At 38.3% G+C, this 21,223-nt stretch overlaps 2 protein-coding genes and 1 long non-coding RNA gene across 3 annotated transcripts in view; 1 reads left to right on the top strand and 2 right to left on the bottom strand.

The window, feature by feature from the left end:
• Nucleotides 1–5,972, bottom strand: part of LOC147875166 (uncharacterized) — an 81,076-nt gene extending 75,104 nt beyond the window's left edge. Inside the window, exon 1 of the long non-coding RNA XR_015536417.1 lies at nt 5,849–5,972. This is a non-coding gene — a long non-coding RNA (uncharacterized LOC147875166). The remainder of the gene's footprint in view (nt 1–5,848) is intronic.
• On the top strand, nt 940–9,031 carry LOC110827298 (uncharacterized). The gene is made up of 7 exons (XM_022058845.2): nt 940–1,245; nt 1,953–2,071; nt 3,456–3,516; nt 4,103–4,307; nt 6,107–6,254; nt 6,687–6,865; nt 8,113–9,031. The coding sequence occupies exons 1-7, from the start codon at nt 976–978 to the stop codon at nt 8,871–8,873; spliced, it is 1,743 nt and encodes a 580-aa protein (XP_021914537.1). The 5' UTR covers nt 940–975; the 3' UTR covers nt 8,874–9,031.
• Nucleotides 9,032–9,984: 953 nt separating this feature from the next.
• LOC110827299 (solute carrier family 35 member E1 homolog) lies at nt 9,985–18,098 on the bottom strand. The gene is made up of 6 exons (XM_022058846.2): nt 17,272–18,098; nt 16,921–16,991; nt 16,704–16,841; nt 16,483–16,608; nt 14,213–14,455; nt 9,985–13,890 (listed from the first exon to the last, which is right to left on the bottom strand). The coding sequence occupies exons 1-6, from the start codon at nt 17,594–17,596 to the stop codon at nt 13,642–13,644; spliced, it is 1,152 nt and encodes a 383-aa protein (XP_021914538.1). The 5' UTR covers nt 17,597–18,098; the 3' UTR covers nt 9,985–13,641.
• Between the last annotated feature and the right edge of the window lie 3,125 nt (nt 18,099–21,223).

Raw genomic sequence — 21,223 nt, 5'->3', positions numbered from 1 at the left:
TCTGCTCCGTGTCGCATCCTAGGCCCATCCTTGAGGCGTAATTTTACGTCCCTTTTTTTTGAAAAAACTGCAGTAGCCCTCCTCCCCCCAACACCTCCGACTTTAGAACGCAATTCTTTTGTCACTCAAACCTTCATAGCAGATAAAATAATTGGATCTTACGCTGCAGGAATAAGATAATCAGCAAAAGTGTTTTGCACGAAGACTGTGAGTGTTTCCACGTCCGCTCTATGCTGGATAATATAATCACAGAGCAGTGGGTGTCATTACAGTTACATCCGGGTGGGAAAAGTACAGCGGCTAGTATAAGAGCGGCATATGTACCACAGGATTTTGATCCACGTAAATTATAGCGCCGATACATTATACCACATACATTTCTAACGCGAGTAGAACCACAAAGATGTTCTTCAATGGAGTTCCATGTTCTCCAAATGCGTCTATTACAAACCACATTGGCTTTATTTTCATTTGTTCCAGACACGAATCTTTGTTATAAAACTAATCCAACACGGTAAAGAGCTAGGAAAAAAAAAATCTCTTACTTGTATTTATTAAATATCAAACCGAGAAACGTTTCAATTGAAATTTATAAACCTTAATAAAATTTATATTTTATTTCTAGTACCAGACAGTACCTCTCATCATTATGCGTTTTATGCCTAGCGTAATGCACGATATTACAATACGAGATGGTGCTTGACAGGTTGACAAAGAAAGATTTCCAGGGATGCTTCCAGGCTTGGCAGCGGCGCTGGGATCGTTGTGTTCACTCCCAGGGGAACTACTTCGAGGGTGATGGATGAATTTAATACCTGAGATAAGTGTACGGGTTTTTATACGCGCAGTCTGTAAACCTTCCGATCGCACCTCGTACGTACGTCCTTTTAATACTCAGCATTCAAATAAGATAAAATAATTATCCTCAAAGACAACCCCGGAAGAACTCAGTGTTTCACAGAGTCAGCATCTGAGATGACGTCGTCCCAAGTGATCGCGTTCCTCGCTGTTCTCCTGACATCGCAGGCTGCTGTCAATCAGCCGGGTAATAATGACACTGTCGCCTCTGCAGGGTTCGGTTCCAACATCGTCAATGGGCTAAACCGCTTCGTGAGCAAAATCACCAATAGAAACGGTGTAACTAATAACGTTACATCTGCAGTTAGTAACGTTACATCTGCCAGAATCATCAGCAGTGGACTGCAGCACAGCGTTGTCTGTCCTCCCCCGAGGTCGGACCCTCAGGTAACATCAGTAACACAGTGATCCACTTGAAATGTAGCCCTCGGCAGAACAATGTTTGTCAACTTACGAGACATAAATATAACGAGACTGTTTTGTAGTGATTCTTAAAAAAGGTGTAGCGACGGACTGAATTATCTGGTTCAGGACAAGGTTTGTTGACGTCTTTTGTGAATACAATCTTCCGGTGTCATAAATGACAACTGTCAAGGGATGACTTTCCTTCATGGAGTTTTACCTAGTGAAATTATATATTTCTACTCATTAAAACACTTCAGAATCCCGAAATATATGAGTTTCGGCGTCAAATGACAGTTAATATATTTTCATTCTATGTAAGTTGGTAATCCTGTTTTTTTATTCAAAAGCAACAGCTTTCGAATCTCAGCCCGGAAACCGGCTGTTACGACGGAGGTTTCTCGTAGTTACCTTCCGTTCTTCCACGTAAATTCAGGGATATTACCTTAAAGTAGACCAGGACCACAAAATACCACATCTTCTCCAATCAATCGTTCACATCATCTTGTTATTCAGCGCTGTGTAACTAGCATATGCGGTTGAATAAGGGACAACAGACAATCGCCACGCGCAATGCTCCATCTAGCGGTACATTTTCGCGTTAATAAGTTTTCCAGACGATACGCCTGGAGCCAGATCCATTGGTTGTTATTTATAGTTTCAACCAAAAGTAATTTGATGGCTATTTCTAGGCAGTGGGTGTTGGCCACAACCTGAGCATGGTGAACGTGATGTCCAGGGTGATTGTCGCCCTAAACCATTCGCAATCACCGCAGAACCAGACAGGTGTATGCGGCACAGAACAGATTCCGTAAGTAAAGACCGAGTAAACCACGACAAGCTTCATAAGCTGGAGCGTTGTCATGATGCAAGATCCAGCCATGAAGCCAATGTTCAGGTCTTCTTTAACGAACAGCCTCACGTGACCTTGCCAATATTTCGAAATAATCATTGCAATAAGAGACGAACACACGAATTTGACATCTGCGTACATTTCAAAAGGCTACACACAGTTAAATCGCTTAGAAACCTAGGTCGTTGTATTCTAGTTTCACTAAACACCTAGTTGACTACCGTTTGATGCTAGTATTTCATGTTTATCTGCAGAACAACGATGTTCGTGGCGCACAACATCAAAGAGAAATGACTAAATTGTAGTAACAAGTGACTGTCGCACATTTTAAGTACAGATTTTATTTATTCGTGAGTGTTCGTGTTAGTTCGCTATAGATCGGGAATGCCTAAGCAAGTACGCGTCTACTAATACGCTATAGTTAGTCACCCAACTGCGCGTCAGATGGGGCAACTGTAGCGCAATAACACGTAATACACGGTCACAATACACGATGTCTACACGAATTTCAGTTTTAGCGATCCGGCCCTTAGTTAGACCAAAATATGGCATAGTGAAACACGGATTGTTGACTGTCTTGCCTTCTTATAACTGTTCTGAGTCTGTGCAATCTAAAAACAAAGCAAAGGCACGTATTGCGAACATGTAAGAATGGCCACTGAGGGGCTCGGGATGGGTAAATGTTTCAACAGCAAGGAAGCCGCGCACCAGACGTCTTTCAATTAGGCCGAATTGTAACAACGCCATAAAAATACGACTTAAATAAAGCAGGCAATGTCTAAATAAAAGTATCGACAAAGAACATTTACGTAGAACAACCAGGTTTATATAATTAACGTCTAACTTCCTCACGAATCGAAATGGAGAAGAGATTTCCAAGTTTGGTTGACTAATTTGGTTCGTGCCATGTGACCAGCTTACTTACACTTACTGCAACAACTGTCTAAATTATCTGTACTCTTTCAACTGCTTCTGGGATTCTCAGTCTTTTAATACACACAGTTTGCACTAATCCTCATCCTTTGTTAATGACCTGCCGGGCGCCGTGGACAATTTATTAACAAGTTCGGAAAGTGAATTCCGTACCAGAATACGTCTTTCTTACGGCTCAAGACCGAATTCCAAAACCCAAAACAACATAATCATCGTCATCAAAACCTCAAATCTCACAATTTATTAAAATATCATGGCAATGTATTCCTTGCATTCGGGAACTTAAAAAGCCGAATAACATAACCTATGCATCGAAATATATTTATTTTAAACAAAATAAATATTTTTTTTAAATTGCATTTATTTTATAACCTGTATTTGTATCAGTGTTGTTTCTCTGTTTTGACAGGATTACAAACACCAGTGGGAATACGAGCGCGTCGAGTGTTTCTGGAAACCAAACTAACACGGTATGTTGAAGCAGATTAAGACAGCAGTTACATCTTGCCCTGAAAATTTAACAACAGAATCTCTGTGCGTTCTTAAATGTTGTTGGTTTCAATACAAAATCTGTATGGTTTTACTATTAACGGTTATAAAGCTCTTATTATACACGAAAATAGCCCATATTTATCTTTACGCATTGTTGATAAAACAAAAACATATCACATCGCGTCCTCTAAATTTCTAGTTTGAAACTCACTGCATATTAGACTCACTGTGTGTTAAATTGTTTTACACGAGCAAACTTTTTACACTGGAGATTCGTCATTACTCCTAAACTACCAATTGTGACGTAAAATTTAGTACAAAGAAACCTCAGAATTTCTGTAATTACCACCATCACATAACCACCGCCATGTTTCATCCCACTTTTTGTAACATACAAAACAGAAATTTACAAATGCAATTTTTACTCTTGATATAAAAACATGCAATTGCGAATTATCTGTGAAATATGTCACAATACAAGTCTGCAACTGGACAGTGGCAAATTCAGATGACACTCTCATAACCCGCCAAAGAAAAATGTTAACATTGCCGTTCGTTTCACAGACAGAGTTCCGAACAGAGACGTTCTGCTGCCGAGGCTATCTGAAGGACGTGTTCGGCAGGTGTGTTGCTCAGTGTGACAGCGCATGCGCCAACGGTGTGTGTACAGCTCCCAACAACTGCACTTGTCATGGCGGTTACACGCTCGACAGAAGCGGAAACTGCGTGCTGGAGTGTCCCTGCGGATGTCTCAACGGGGTCTGTGCAGGTACTTACCAGCACAGTGAACTAGACCACCAGATTCTCTGTTGTTCATTCAAGTAACACGTCGTCAGGTCAGATAGTTGATTTATTGGGTTGGCACGGGGCAAAATCATTCTCGGCCTTTGGATTGCTTTTATCAGACTTCGCAGTTTTCCTAGGATCGCAGTTGTTTTGCATTCTGAGGTTTTGTGAGTTGTCTTTCCCATACGTATGTTCCTTCTACCTATTTCTTAGGATTTTCTGACTTTCCTGGAAAAAGAGATTGCACGCACTATTTTCAGCGCTCTGTACACGTGTCCTTGCGTTCTTTCCCTTTTCTGCGAACATTTAGTGATCTCTGTCGTTGATAAAAGGATGTACTGTCCACAGATGACGAGAAAAACCCTGCTGGGGGAAGTCGTTTCTGGTTCGGTGCGGGGGGAATGTTTACTGTCTGGTGGACTAGAGGGCTGCTATTGGTGGGAAGTGTAATACGTCAGAGTTTTACGCTACTACACACAGACTGAAAACATCAAGCAGTTAAGAGTAGCGTGTAGTGAGTGCACTTCTAATGTGTTCTGTGGGTGTTGCGATAATATTCTAGATTAAATCGCTGTGCCACTGTGAGTTAATCTTAAAGCTGTACCCATTAGAACACATGAAAGCCTGTCGTCTGTTGTTCGTTCAGTGGTTGTGGAACGAATGCTTTTAGGATGGGTCGTCACTCACCGCGAAATGTCGCGCATGCGCGTATATCGAATTCCTAGTAGGGATTTTCTCCTGATCTGTGAACTGTAGTAGAAAGTTCTAGAGAGTCCGAATCAAACGCTTCATCTATCACGTCGTGAAAATTCATGCTTTTATCGGTAGAATCTGAACCTTCATAAATTCTGGAATTCTTCATTGAACTACAAGATATTTTCCCTGAAACAGATATTTTTCGTTTAAATCTGCCTTAGATTTCTTGTGATCGCTGTTGATACTGCGGGAGCTAATGCCTCGCCAGGTATCACATTCGGACCAAAGGATTATATTTTAGTCGCTGGAAAAGCTGTTAAGTTTTTCCGGAGTATCTAACTTTCCCAAAATACTGGAGAATAGGTGCCAAATCTGCGTTTATTTAGCTAGTTGCCGTTAACTACAATTTATCATCATAGTGATTTGTGAACGATCTAAAAACAATCTTACTCATCGGTTGTGATCCATACGATGGCATATCCTTCAGTAGCAGAGATGATACTGGCATCAAGATACGACGCTACCCCATCAAAAATCATAAGTACGCGCCCTGGAGGCTTGTGGCCCACATCGAGAAATGTCCAAGTCACTTTACGAAGGTTTCACATGCCATGCTGTTTATCTCCACTCATTACAAACGTTTCCGTGGTAAGAATATATTCAGCAAGACTGCTAAAAGTCCACATCCTTTGCCACTGGTCGGTGCTCTGCACTTATTTGAATTTTTGTTGACCAAAACCTTTCAGACAAGAACCAGTAAAACGGAGCTACATCACTCAGAAGTACACACACTTACGTTATGTTAAGTATTACTCAAAATTTACTTACCGGAACATTAGAAGTTACGGTAGCACGCATTCAATCAAACCTTTACACTTAACAACTCTCGACCCATACTGTCAATGATCCCAACTGCAAATGCTGTCGTCATCTGTTTGCACGCCCGAACTGATCAGTGGTGCGCTCTATGAGTAAAACAAAAACTTTCGATGATTTTATCAGGAGTGACCAAAAGGGTAGTGTCATTGTTTGGCCCAGGTAATTTTTTATAAATACGTAATCGTCTGAGACGCTACTGTTTTACAGCAAATAATTCTTGTACGTGCAACGCTGGCTTCTCGCGAGTTGGGAAGATTTGCGTTCCGGTGTGTCAGAGCGGCTGCGTCAACGGTAACTGCACGGAGCCCAACATTTGTACATGCAACCCCGGTTACATCGAGGACCTCTATGGCAGGTACAGTGAGCGACAGTTTTACAGTTTCATAAATGTTCTTCGTTGTTCCAGAAAGCGATTCTACTACAATATCTGATATAGGTGTGTGTTGCATAACAGTTTTGCACTAATTTCGACACCATCTTGTTAGTTTTCGGGGCAAGAAACGGTTTCATTTATGTCATCATAACAAAAATAATGTTTGAGTGTTTGATCAATCAGAGAATCAGTCAATACCTCGCTTCAAACATTATATTATTCTGTAAAATGTAAAGATTGCATTTAAATCATACGTGTATGGTTTAATTTTTTCTACGTGTATCGTGCATAAATACACACATAGCCTTGCACGTGTAATGTGTATATGTATGTGAATTTTCAAAAAACAATCAATCAATATATTTCTCTCTGGTAAAGGAAGGAAAACCACTGATCCGACCATCTGCATTACAGTTGTATTCCAGCTTGTTCTGGCGGCTGTCTGAACGGGGACTGTATAGCTCCCAACAAATGCACCTGTCACCAGGGTTACAGGAAAAAGAACCCACACTACAACATATGCGTACCTCGCTGCCCGCAGGGTTGTCTCCATGGCGACTGCACAGCGCCGAACGTCTGCACTTGTCACACAGGTTAGTCTTCGATGAACTTATTACTGAATATAACAAAGTCTCGATTTTCTAGGGGAGTTTGTTTCAGAACTGAAAGCTTACTTGAAGGTGCTGACTGCTGACAGATTTTATTAGTCACGAAAACAGCTTCATTCAGCTGACCTCGAATTTATATCAACTATTAGCCACACAAATAATCACTTCAACCAGTATCATCCATCTTGTCTCGAAGCAAAACAGTACGATTGAAAATAATCAACATTCTCATTACTACAACTCTTAATTTCAGTCTTTTAATTTTATATGTGATTTCTTTAAGGCATTATATTAATTAAATAACTCGCATACCACTCACTTAATATAATTCATTAACCACACGTGTAAATTTGTTACCTCATCTGTTTCAAATCCTGTATGAATCAGAAAGTAATAATCGTTTCGGAGCTTGCTTATCGATAACTGTTAACACTCGTATAATCGATATGCGAAATTGAAATACGAATATTTTCATTGTGACATAGCATGTCTATCCCGGTGCAATTTTATAATACAACACCACCTTGATACTTAGTTGGAGGATTTTATCTTTTATGGAATGGTAACGCATTTCTTCATTGTAATAACTTTAATGTATCCGACTAAATGTACTCGTTTTAAAAATAAATATCACACAGAGATCTCGAAAACGAATGAATGCAATGTGATCCCCTTGTTATGAACTTGAAAGAAACGCCCCAGTTTACAAATAGTTTTTAATAGAGCTCAATATAGAAGCCGTTTGTCGCTCGGCAAACAGGCACAGCATCCGATGTCAGCCTAACTATGCACAAGCAGTGATTATTTCCTGAAAGTGTTCTAAACCACAAATTTTGACAAAATACTCCACGTCCCAACGAACGTTCATTAATATTCACTCGCATACTTCGTTTACACGACACGAGGATTAAGACAAAGAAATTTAAAAAGGAACATGTTTTTTAAATCAAATACAACATTCAAAATACGAATTTTTTTCTGTTATAAAAGGGAAAAGAAACTATATCTATTTATAGACAATTATCCTCCAGTAACAACGTTGTATTAGAATTCTAAGCACTGAATCCGAAGAACGGAACATTCCAATATCAAGTCTGACGATGTCACTCTTATGACCAGAATCTTGTATTCTGAGAGAAAGCATTCGTTTCACTTCGCAGCATTGTACAACACATGAATGTTATGGTTAAAATTAATTGAGTTCTTATTTCTAACACATCCTTGTTCTTCAGGTTACGTCAAGAACAATGCAACTAAGAAATGTTCACCGACTTGCAAAACACCTTGCATCAACGCCGACTGTACATCGCCCAACACTTGCACATGCCACGTGGGATACCGCATGACCCCTGGCGGTAGTAATAAAACATGTCTTCCTGTTTGTAAGAATGGATGCCTTAATGGGGAGTGCACGGCTCCCAATGTCTGTACCTGTCATTCTGGCTACACCAGAGACCCCAACAACAAAACCGGAAACACGTGTGTTCCTACGTGCACTGGGGGTTGTTCTAATGGCGACTGTACAGGCCCCAACATCTGTACCTGTCACCTTGGGTATGCCAAAGATCCTCAAATACTTGAAGGTAACAGATGCATCCCACACTGTCCTGGAGGGTGCATAAATGCCACCTGTACAGCAGCAAATACATGTACCTGTCTTCAAGGTTATGCCAAAGTAGCCAACTCTAGCAACGTATGTGCACCTATTTGCACAGACGGCTGTATAAATGGCGATTGCACGTTACCAAACACGTGCACCTGCAAATCAGGATATGAGAAAGATCTTGCAGATATTAAGGGCAGTAGATGTATACCAAAATGTGAAAATAAATGTGTGAACGCAATCTGTACAAGTCCAAACATGTGTATCTGTTTAGCAGGATACATTAAGGACAGAACAGTCAGGACAAACAACATTTGTATCAGACGAATCAAACGGTCCAGCCCCACTTTTCAGAATTGGCTAGATAATGAGAATTCAAAATATATTTAAGCACTGTATCACTGTTACAATATCGGGAATGCTATTAAATATATGCTATTATTGGTATTAGATGTAAAAACATGCTCTTAACATAAACATAAATGGTTCAATTATATTTCTATAAATGTTTGAATCTGTAAACATGAAATAAACATTTTTCAATGTGACGATCTGTAAAATAATTGTATACTTCTAAGGTGCAAACTCAATGAAGTAGTAAAAATGCGCCCATTAGTTTCAGCACATCTGTTTGTCTGCATGTAACAACTTTAGAACATTCAATTTTTTCTTCAAGAATTGTACTAAAATCTATGAAATATTCCAATTTTGGCTTCAATAGGACAACAATGACAGTCATTCTGCATGAAGAACTGCATTTGTTTCTGCACACATCTCGAGCGCAACTCATTGCCACTCACTGGAACAAAAAATATTTCCAACAAACGTTGTGTAGATTAATTCAAAAACTGAAAGGATGCCAGATATAGCGACTGAACAATTATCTGATAAGGCTATGTTTCTTTTTTCAGTGCATAGTGAATGCGGAGAATTTTCTCGACAAACTGTTGCAGATTGGACCCACGTTTATTTGAACTTTTCGGCCCAAAATGATCCCAAGAGCACGTAGTTAAGCTATGGGCATACTGTCGCATGACACTATAATTAACGTCATTTTCAAAAAAGGATCCATCTGTATAATTGCTACATACATTTCTATTGTCTTTCTTATAGATGTTTGACTTGTGCAGTATTCCACTCATCTGGTGTCCGTCCAGCATTCCCACATACCAATTCTGAGAAGGTCTCTTACCCCTACCCCTCCAAACAATTTCTTGTTGATTTCTTCCTGTTACTAGGTACACGTAAAATTACTTTGCACTACGTCAGGCTGAGTAATATTATTGCATATTTCCTAACACAACACAATGCTGAACTAAAATACCAGGATTACTTCACTTTGCATTAACATTCCACCTCAGAAGCTTTGATCCTATTGATGTCTTTTTCTTTAGTGCCCCAAAAGTGACACTGTTCATAATTAAATAGAGGATTCACAATTATTTCTTACTAATAAAACATGCTACTGATGAAGATTTGGATGTGTGAATAATGGAGCATACATTATTCATAATTTATTTCATATGCATGTTGCAGATTTTAATGATTACATTTTGTTTATATTACTTTAAATACAGTGACATTTACAATGGACACTTCTGGTATTTATATTTAAGTACAAAAATACTTTTCAATCCTGTACATCACGGGATCTCAAACTTGTAATACTGTGACTCCTTAATATAATACGTAAATTTACATATCATTGCCTGTGACAAAAGCTACTGATTTCATTAGGATTAGGTACATAATAAATAAAGCACAGTTACCTGTTTATATCATTAAAATTAAATATTTGTAAAAAAAACAATGATGCACATTTACAAAATTTAAAACTGTTTCATAAATAAAGAAAGAAAAGAAAAAAAGAAAAGTTAAAAAATTTAAAGCCGTCAAACAATTTTAAACGTAAATGACGAGCTTGCTTAGTACTTAACAACTGTTGAAAACCCAGATCAATACAAGTAGGATTTTGTGAATGAAATCAGTATTTGCATAGCGCTCTCATTTAATTATTTGTACTTAGCTTACTAAGTTTGGGAAATTTCATTTTCAGAGGTGTCAGAAGATATATCAATGAACTGCTCCTCATTGGTAGCAGCGAAGATCTCCACTTTCAGTTCAGCATTCACACGTTCCCTAAACCGTCATGGTCTTCAAGACTGGGAAAGTAATTCCAAGGGAATAAAAATATTCCAAAAACATCACATTAGGAAACATGTCCACAATTTCATCTTCCATTTCTCTCTGCCAAAATTAAATTTTATTAATGATTTTATCACTAAACTGAAGAATATTACTGTCCCCACCTTGAAGTTAGGTACTAAGTACTCAGCTTCTTCTCAAATGTTATTTAAATAAATCTTAGTGAGATCTGAGGTTCTCATGGCAGCAAGCATGAAGTCCGTTGCCTTCTGTGTCAGTGTGCCACGAGGTCTGGTAGTTTACCACATAACACAGTGCAACATCCCAGCAGTCATCTTCAAACTTACTGCCATGAGAACCTGAAATCTCACATAACTGCACTAACTGACTATTTTAAATAAATGGAGTCATGTCCCTCAGTTTGAGATTCCCTGCTTTACATAATTTTAAAGAAAATGTATATTTACATAAATACTGTTTACTGTCTACATACAGTAAAGGTGAAAGTAAAGCTGTCCCACTATACGCCATGTAGGCACTTGTGGGGTGTGGTAGTCCTACTCATTCTTAATCTCGAAACTAGGTGGGGGTGAGTGGTCAGCATCACGCCCATCGCACTTTACCCCCAGGAAAGGACCCCGGTACCCATCAGATAGGAGACTGGGTGGGCCCCAGAGCTAGTCTGAAAGCAGAAGCTACAGGAAAATCTGCCCTCGTCGGGGATCGAACCCCAGTCGATCCAGTCCATAGCCAGTCACTATACTGACTGAGCTACGCTGGTTCATCGCTATGTACAGACATAATTCAAATGAAACAGCACTTATGTTGCTGGTGCACCATAAGTCTTTAGAAAAGTTTTTATCAGAGTATAATATTTAAAACTCCCATATATAAAACATCAATGTATAATGAGATATGATAGCTAGAGATGATCGATTGCCTACATCATGCTCAGATCTATAGTATCTGAAAGTGTAAACTCACAATAAGAACTAAAGTCTTACAAAAACTTTAATTTAATACTCCAGTGGACAACACTTGAAAATTATACAAATTCTGTTCCGTATGCTATTCTACATACAATGAGAAAAAGAGTGAAAGGTCCTTCTGCTAGACTCATGATGATACCAGGTGCATTTTTATGTATTGACACTGGCAATATAATCAGCAGCAGGGAAATATCATGCAATTATATTTGTGAACACAATTGCAGCCTAGTACATGTAAAGAAGACACTCCATCAGCAACAACACACGGCTCCCTTCAAATTTCTTAAAAATTAAGTGAACATACTCAACTATGAAGCAGTATTTATTTCATTTGGCCAGTGTGTCGCATGTAAGGGATTGTTCAACAATATTATTTATTTAGTGTTCTGTCTGACGACAGGTCCATATGAACAGGATCCTTCCATCCTTTTCTCGGACTGGGACCTGTTCAGATCCAGAAGTGGTTTGCCATTGCCTTCTTCTGTGTGTGAATGGAGTAATTGTTGGGATGCCACGGAGAAACCGGGGAAGCTCCCGGAGGAAAACTCCGTGTTGCCTAGACCACGGCCTTGCCCAAACAAGTTATAAATTCGGGCACCGCCGGGAATCGAACCCGAGACCCCAGGATTACAAGGCCAGCGTTCTAACCACTAGACCACCATGGCGGTTTGTTCAACAATACGAAATAATAATTTTGGATTTGAGGGAAATTCTGTTTTGAAAATAAAGTTTGATAGACACTCCTCGGGGATGTGAAAGCATGGTTCTTTTGTAATGATCTGCACCATTTGTAATTTTTGTCTATGCATATTTAGGTCAGAACACAGTTAAAAACTGTTTCATGCACATTTGCAACAAAACTGCAAAAATGTGCGTTAGTTTTGCTATGTCTGTCTGTTCAACTGTCATACACAACTCGAGAACCATCGAGCAGAATTTTGTGCAATCTGATATTGCAGAGTTCAACTCAAATTTGTTGACACAATCCATTTTTGGCTAAAACAGATAAGAATAATGGACAATTTACACGAAGACCTACACCACTTTCAGTTATGTGCAAGTATATTTCAGAGAATATGTGACATACATAAAAATTTCTCCCACCTCTAATGTGTCCCTGTTCTTCAAGTCTTTATTCTTTATCATTTGATATTTCCAAAGTATTTAATCCATTCCACTGGGAAGGAAATGTCCACGTTAAGGTGGAACTGTTGTGAACTCCATGACATTGGTGTACCTTCCACGTCAAAATTTCAATCCGGTAATGAATACACTTAAACTCCTGAACACCATACATACACAACAAATTTTGTAATCAATTTTATATGATCATCGATTTGGAGTGCATCAAGAACAAACTATAACGTTCCTATACACTCGTCTGGAAACTCTATAAATGGTAAAATGTTAAGAAGCATATTTATATTCTGGAAAGTAGAAATGATACTTTCATTACAATGAAAGATATAAATAAAATGTGGAAAACTTACTGATACAAAAGACTACAAAAGAGAAAAGAGAATAAACCTCCATGAATAATAAATTAAAAAATCTACCGCATTTTCTTTAATTCATGTCAAGTGGTGTGATTTGGAAGACATGAATACAAAGCAGTCAAAATATGGACATGACTGTCCAGTCAAGGAAGTTATAAGGTCACTGAGACATGATACTTATTCAGTTTAATGGGACCTGTTTAGAATGGCTGTTATACACTACAGTATTTGTTTGTTTAAATACACCTAGCTTCTGAACATGAATTTTCTGTATTTAGGAGTGTGAGGGTCACCACTTGACTCCACATGCCATGTTGTATGTGCTCAGGTGCACATGCAACATTACTTTTCTTCTTCTTTTTTGTTTTGAGGTATTATACCAACAGTTCTTGTGTATGCATAAACATCTGGGCCAATTTGTAAATAATTCTTCCGGCATTTGGTAATAAACTGGGTTTCTTAAGAACACACTAAAAGAGATTTTCTTATGCAAGTAATTCATTCTTATTCCAAAATCAGCTTGTTATATCATACAAACAATAAGCTTCCAGTTTTGTTACTTTTACTCTTATTATTACCAAAACTAGTAATGTTATTAATGGTGTGGCTGGCGCCATTTAAGAATCCGTTGGAAGTGGGGTACGGACTTTTCTTCTCAATGATACTGTGCTGTGTAGAACTTGGGTACATAACATAACCAGTCTTGTTCTGCCACGACGACTGCGAAAAGGGCAGCACGACCTGCTGCTTTAGAGACTGCCGAGCATCGTACTTTGCCTGTCACAAAATAAAAATATAAGGAAATGATACAGCAGAAACCTTCAAGATACTTAATTACACTCTCCTTTTACTCTGTCAATGAATTTATGTTGTTTACAAATAAGTGATAAGTTTTCTTCTGTGTGTAATGGGTAGAACTATTTGTAACTTATCATTTCTTTTATAATTCGTGATTGAAATGGGATAATAACAGTTAAACATTTCATATTAATTTCCTACTCTTTCTACTCCAAACACATTAGTCGTATAGTTACTAGAACAAATGAACACACATAAAAATATCATCTTAAGACTATAAAACTGTATTTCCATCACATACCTTGTTGTAGAAGAGAACTCCAAATATTGCTAATGCCATCCCAAAGATGTTTGCTCCTGTAACTGGATTCCCCAACATAAATAATGAAACAGCAATAACAAATATTCGTTTTGATGCACTAGCAACTGCATATGTGAGTGGCGTTACCAGAGATAGGACACTGAAAGCCACAATATTTTGCAGCCAATTTAGAACGCCATCAAGAAACAGGAGAGCCAATATACGATAGTCTTCACCAGATACCTGCGAACAAACATCACATATGACACTATTGCATATTACACTAAATGTTAAAAAGAGCTCCAATTTAAAATGCATTACACATGGGCAATGAAACCTCCTTTTATCACGAATGTAGAATGAAGATTACAGGTCCTTCTGCTTTAACAAAATTTCTTTTAAGATAAGTTCACTTTGAAAATAACCCAGTTAATAAACACAAGACACTGGAATATTACGCATTCCTCTGTACTCAATCGTACATTCTTCAGAACTACAATGAGACACTATTAATTTCAGTGTGCATCATCCAAGACCATATTATAATATGGCATTATACACAATGTCCAGTGACTTTATGTAAATACTTCAAAATCTCATTCCCGGTCGGAAGTCATACAAACATGGGCCTGATTCTTAACAGCAATGAAATGCAACTGCACTTTGAACAAGTTATTTATGGAAAAAATATGTAATTATACAGTCTCATACAGTGACAAAAAAATGGAACAAAAATTATATTGTATTTAATAAACAAACTACAGCAAAGAAACATTCTGCAGGCGATTACACGAAGGAAAGCTAACTGGCTGGGACATATTATGAGAAGGAATGGATTACTGAGTGATATCACCGAAGGCCAGGTTGAAGGAAAGCGAGGACTAGGAAGAAGATTGATACAGCTAACCGACGATCTTAAACAGGGAAAGAAGATGACGTTCCAGGAATTAAAACGAGAAGCCGAGAATAGGGAAAACTGGAGAGCTCTTTTTGGGCAGAGCAATGGACCTGTCGTAAGACAGAACACTAAATAATAATAAACAAACTAGGAAAAAAGATTACATTATACGGTTTATGTAGCCAGTAACTTCAAAATGGCCACCAACACCTTGGCTGCAAATTCTGATTTGACTAAAAAAATGTATAACTGTACAGAGAACTGCAGCATTATTAACATCTCTTATAGCACCGAGAATTCAATGAAGTAGTTCTTTTGTGTCTAACTTTGGGTTCATAAACCACACATGGTAATTTAGCAGGGTGAGATCTGGTAACTGTAGTGATCAATTCTGCATATTGCTACAGCCAATCCAATAATCAATCAGATACTTTATGATATTTGTACTGAAATGTGGGGATTCCCCTTCATGCTGGTAGTATATCTCCAGCGGTATTTTGTAGAGGAGCATGCTATAAGAGGGCTTGCAGTTCAGTTTGTAAAAATCCATCGTACATGTCACTGATGACACATGATCACATCTTCACACGCTCACAGAAAAATAATATCAGAATATACTTTATACTGTTCCACACGGACTGTTATGGGCTCATAAATGAGAATGGGAGTTTCTGGTATTATTAACTTCATCATGAGTAATGTGCGTCTCGTCAGTGAACAAAATACGATGATGCAAAGAGGGGCGTGCTGTATTTGGTTTTATATATAGACTTGTTCCACATTTTGATCTGGGATCCACGGAATCTAATCATGATGATGAAGACATGTCACTGAATTTGAGGTTTAACAGTTACTAATTTGACAAATAATTGTTACCTACCCAAAACCTGTCAGTGATATGGGTTTTATTTAAGGCCAATGGTCACCATATAGTAAATAAATATCAAATGGTTACTGTAATGTCTACTACCTACTAAAATGGTAAATGGTACCATAAGAGATTTCATCACCACCACATGAATCATCTGGCTACTTTTTAGACTGATAACCTATATTTTAATAAACGTCTAATGGTTATTGCAGAAATCGGTTGATTTGTAGACAGTTTGTATTCTTAAGGTACTGGAGCCAAAGTTACAAATCATTATTCCCACACCATGTGGCTCAACACGTCATTGAATCTCCCTAAGTGCGAGGCCGCACAGTAGTGAAAGTGTTATAATGGTATTTTCTTAAGATTTTATATCGGAGTCAGTACATTTTTATTGACTCTGACTCCACAGCCCTGACTAACTTAAAATAAACTTCAACTTCAGAGGAAGGTACATGTAGTCATTATACTGTAAAGTTCAGTACACACACACATACATACCAACGTTGGATGTTGAATAACATTTTGTAGATCTACTACAAGCCACACAGGAAGAAACATGATTAGTGCTAAGCGACCCAAAATGTGTAGCAAACGAAGATGATGAATCCCTGTATCATGTAGCACCTGCAAACAGTACAATATTTTTTTTTAATATTTTATATGTAACTAATCACTGATGGAATTTCATGTTTTAACATTTCATATTCAATAGGACTGACCTTTTTTGAGAATATATTCTGAAGTGAAAACCCCATAGTTGCAATCAATGCACTAATTAATCCAATCAAATCAAAGGAGATTTCTGTCACTGTTGCAATCGCTACTCCTGTAATTATTGGTATAAGAGATAAATACACCTGAAAAAATTGTTAAAATATTAAGACATGTATATATCAACATTAAGAAAAATTCTAATTGAACATAACTGGTACTTACTGTTAGTGTTTGTTTTTCCCTCAGAATTATTCTTGACAGAACTACAGTAAAAAGTGGCATCGTAGCTTTCACTAAAATAAAAAAAACAAATAAATACATATTTATATAAAGTGTGCGTGTTTATTATGCACATGCCAGTCCCCTTTCACATCCAATTGCAGACAATGTGACAAGAGCTATCATAATCCACATATATAAATTCCTTATTTTGTTATCGTTAATTTTTTTCCTCTTTTAAATATTTCTTGAAAATGCGCATGTTAAAAGTCTCCCTAGATTAAAGATAAACTATGTAAGATGCATATACAAGAATTCATAACATTTAATTTTTACTATATGAATTACACTTACCTGTATGAGCATACGAAACTGGTACTTTCCAAATACTAACATGCGAAGATACAGAAGCAAGAAATTTACCTAGTGCAAGAGGTACAATCACTTTCATATAATAACCCCAACTAATGTCAACAAATTTTCTCACGCCCCACATATTGAAAAATGGACCAGAATATAATGTGATGGATGTTAATTGAACCATAGTCACTGTCATTGGATATGGAAAATCATTCAGTAACATCTTCCCAATAACATTGTTACTGGAACTAACGACATACCACAATAAACAAAAAAATAAGACGGCAAAGACATCTTTCGTCTGCTTTCTGTCAGCCATGCTGGCGTAAAGGTTCGGTCATATGTAAAAGGTACAGCTTCTCTAATTATTTTAACGTAAAAACTGCAGTCCTTTACTGCATGGGCACAACCAAATTAATGAAACCAACAACACGACTACCACAAATACAACCACTGAACTGCTAGTATATCCACGCAAACTAGCAGATTGTTGAGATTATCCAGTTGAATTGCTCTGGAAAGATACTGCAGCATCTGTACTGTGGTCATTCCTGAAGTTTAACCTGTGATTTACGTAACCAATCTGCAGATCAGCAATTAGGCCATTTTAAGAACTATGGCTTACATCACATTTTATTACCAGAACTCATTGGTCTCTTTATCATGAGCACTATAAAATATTTCCATTGTTATAAATTACTTCGAATAATTCATAAACATTCGATAGCTATAACGTCTTCCCACCAATATGATACACGGTGTCGCAAGACTTTAACCGTAAAACCATCCCTTCCCTGCACACCACAGATAACTAACCGTCATCAAGCACTGCCAGTGATGTGCATGGCACAGCAAGCATTTGTAACTTTCTACACTGGAGCACAGATGCTAGCGATGGCTGTTTCTTCCAAGGGTTAATTGTGGGGAGTACGAGTCTTGCCAGGGCGTTATTATGTGTACTTAATGACGGTCATTAAAAAACTATGATGTGAAAAAGGTTGTAGCATAAAAATGACTACAGCTTACAATTAATTATGACATTCTGATTTGAAGTCAGGCAGCGAAAATATCGCATCACGTCACAATTTTTATGGAACCGTGATGGCCACAGTTCATACATACGATTTAAAATAAGCAACATCTAATATTATTATTATTCAGTGTTCTGTCTTACGACAGGTCCATTGCTCTGCCCAAAAAGAGCTCCATCTTCTTTCCTTGTTTAAGATCGTAGGTTAGCTGTATCAGTCTTCTTCCCAGTCCTCGCTTTCCTTCAACCTGGCCTTCGATGAAGTCTCTCAGTAATCCATTCCTTCTCATAATATGTCCCAGCCAGTTAGCTTTCCTTCGTGTAATCGCCTGCAGAATGTTTCTTTGCTCGTTGACTCTCCTCAATACTTCTTCGTTGGTCACTCGATCCGTCCACCTGATCTTCTCTATTCTTCTCCAACACCACATTTCAAAACTCTCCAGGTATTTCTGTTCCTTCTTCCTGAGTGTCCAAGTCTCTGCTCCATACAGCGCGACACTCCATACGTAACACTTCACTACCTTCTTCTTCAACTCTAAGCCCAACTTGCTAGTGAGAAGTATCCTCTTCTTGACGAAAGCTGCCTTGGCCATGGCTATCCTTGCTTTTACTTCCTTGGTGCATAGGGCGTCCGTCGTGACTATGCTTCCCAAGGACTTGAAATGCTCCACATTCTCCAGCTGTTGGTTTTCAATTACAACGTTCAATGGTTCTGCTCTCGGTGCTATCCTCATTACCTTTGATTTTTCAATGTTGATTTCCATTCCATACCCTCTACCTGTTTCCATTAACTTGTCCATCATGTTCTGTAATTCCTCCTCTTCCTTCACCAATACTACTAAGTCGTTTGCATACTTTACAGTCGTTATCACTCTTCCTCCAATTTTGAAGTCTCCTGTTCCCTCCAGAGCTTCCTTGGCAAGCCATTCCCCATACAGGTTAAAAAGAACTGGTGATAAGCAGCATCCGTCTTACACCTCTACCTATCTCAACGCTGTTGGTGTCTCCTGAGTCCAGTCTCACTTTGACTTTTTGGTGCATGTACAGGTTTTCGATTAGTCTTCTATCTCTCCAATCAATTCCAATTCTCTGTAGGATCCTCATTAATTGCTTCCACTTCACTCGATCGAAAGCCTTCTTCCAGTTGATGAAGCAGGCACATACTTCTTCCTTGACATCGAGAACTCTCTCTGAAATTATTCTCATAACTCTGATGGCATCTCTGGTTCTTCTTCCTCTCCTGAATCCAAATTGGTCGTCTCCCAACACTTCCTCTATCTTCTTTTCTAGTCTTTTAGTCAGTATTCTAGTCATTATCTTCGCCGCATGTGAGATTAGGCTGATGGTCCTGTAATCGCCGCACTTCTTGGAATTCTTTTTCTTCTGTAATGGAATCATTGTTACTTCCAGAAAGTCCTTGGGCCACTCACCGGAGGTGTATATCTTGTTAGCGAGTCTAGTAAGAACCTTCACTCCTTTCTCTCCAAGTTCTTTCAATAAGTCCGATGGGATTTCATCATCTCCCATAGCTTTTCTTCTTCTCATATCCTTTATGGCCCTCTCTACCTCGCCCTTCAGTATCTCTGGACCTGTCGTCCTCCTCTACTTCTTCTTCCAGCTCCAATTCCATCTCCATCTCATCTGGTCGAATGGCCTTGTCATAGAGCTCTTCAATATAATTTTCTCACACAGCTTTAACTTCATTCTGGTCACTGACTATCTTTCCTGATGGATCTTCTATTTCCTGTGTTCGAATTCCGTTGTTCTCTTTCCATCCTAGTTCTTTCGCCTTTGCATACATCATATCGTATCTACAAATTCTCTGGAGTGTCATTATCTCATCACATACTTCGTTGATGTAATCTTCTCTCGCCTTGTCTGTTTCTCTTCTCAGTTCATTGATCAGTCTTCGATATTTCTGTCTTCCCTCTTCACTGTTGATATTCTTCCATCTCCTCCTCTCATCCATCTCATCGAGCATAGCCTGTGTAATCCATGCCTTCCTTGGTATCCTTTTCATCATACCAACCTTTTCTTCTAGTGCCACTGTTAGGCACTTCTTGACATTCGTCCATTCCTCTTCAACGCTTTCGCCTTCACTTTCACTTAATTTTCCTTCCAATTCTGCTCTTACTTCGTCTCGCGCGCTCTTCAGGTTCTCCAGGTCCCATCTCTTCTTCCTCAACCCCCTACTCCTGATTTTCTTCATTCTGGTGCTGACGTTTGCAACTAACATATTATGATCTGAGTTGATGTCTGCTGATGGCACTGTTGTCACATCCTTTACGCTATTCTTAAATCGTTGCTTCACTAAGATATAGTCTATCTGGTATCTGCTCCTGTCTCCTGGGCTTTTCCACGTATACAATCTCCTGTGATGCTTCTTGAACCAGGTATATTATTTCCAAACATCTAATGGCAGTGAATATTGACAGAATTTAAGTGTAAATAAAGAACAGGTCAACACTTGCGCCAACATGTTGGTTTTATCTGTGGGCGCCTGTATTATCAAAACACATGCACAGTGTAATGTAACTGTGGGATTTAAATTGGATCAGCAGGGGATATGAGGATTTGAATGCCTGGTACCTTAAAGGTTAATAAAACTATATTTTCTTACAGATCCATCACCAAATAAATACAACTGAAATAATGTTTCCATTCTTCACATGTTGTAGGGGACTGATTTGTTGACATTTTGAAGACTCTAGTTTCTACTTCTATTTTCAAGAAAATGCCATCACATAAGTAAGACTAGCTGCAGACTACTGTGAAAGCCTAGAATTCTTTTATGGATGTAACTGTCATTGAATTTGAAATAATGCTGCCTGTTTGCTACTTCTTCAATGATAACACATTCTTTATTGTATGCACAACATGCACATAATATTATACCACCTGTTTTTGTTTTATTCA

Source organism: Zootermopsis nevadensis, unplaced genomic scaffold (assembly GCF_977971745.1).
Source record: "Zootermopsis nevadensis isolate Lab colony 2312 unplaced genomic scaffold, Znev_1.0 Znev_ptg000001l, whole genome shotgun sequence".
In the NCBI taxonomy this organism is placed as follows: domain Eukaryota; kingdom Metazoa; phylum Arthropoda; class Insecta; order Blattodea; family Termopsidae; genus Zootermopsis; species Zootermopsis nevadensis.
The sequence above is the reverse complement of the archived record's forward strand: the minus strand, read 5'-3'. Positions and strand labels throughout refer to the sequence as shown.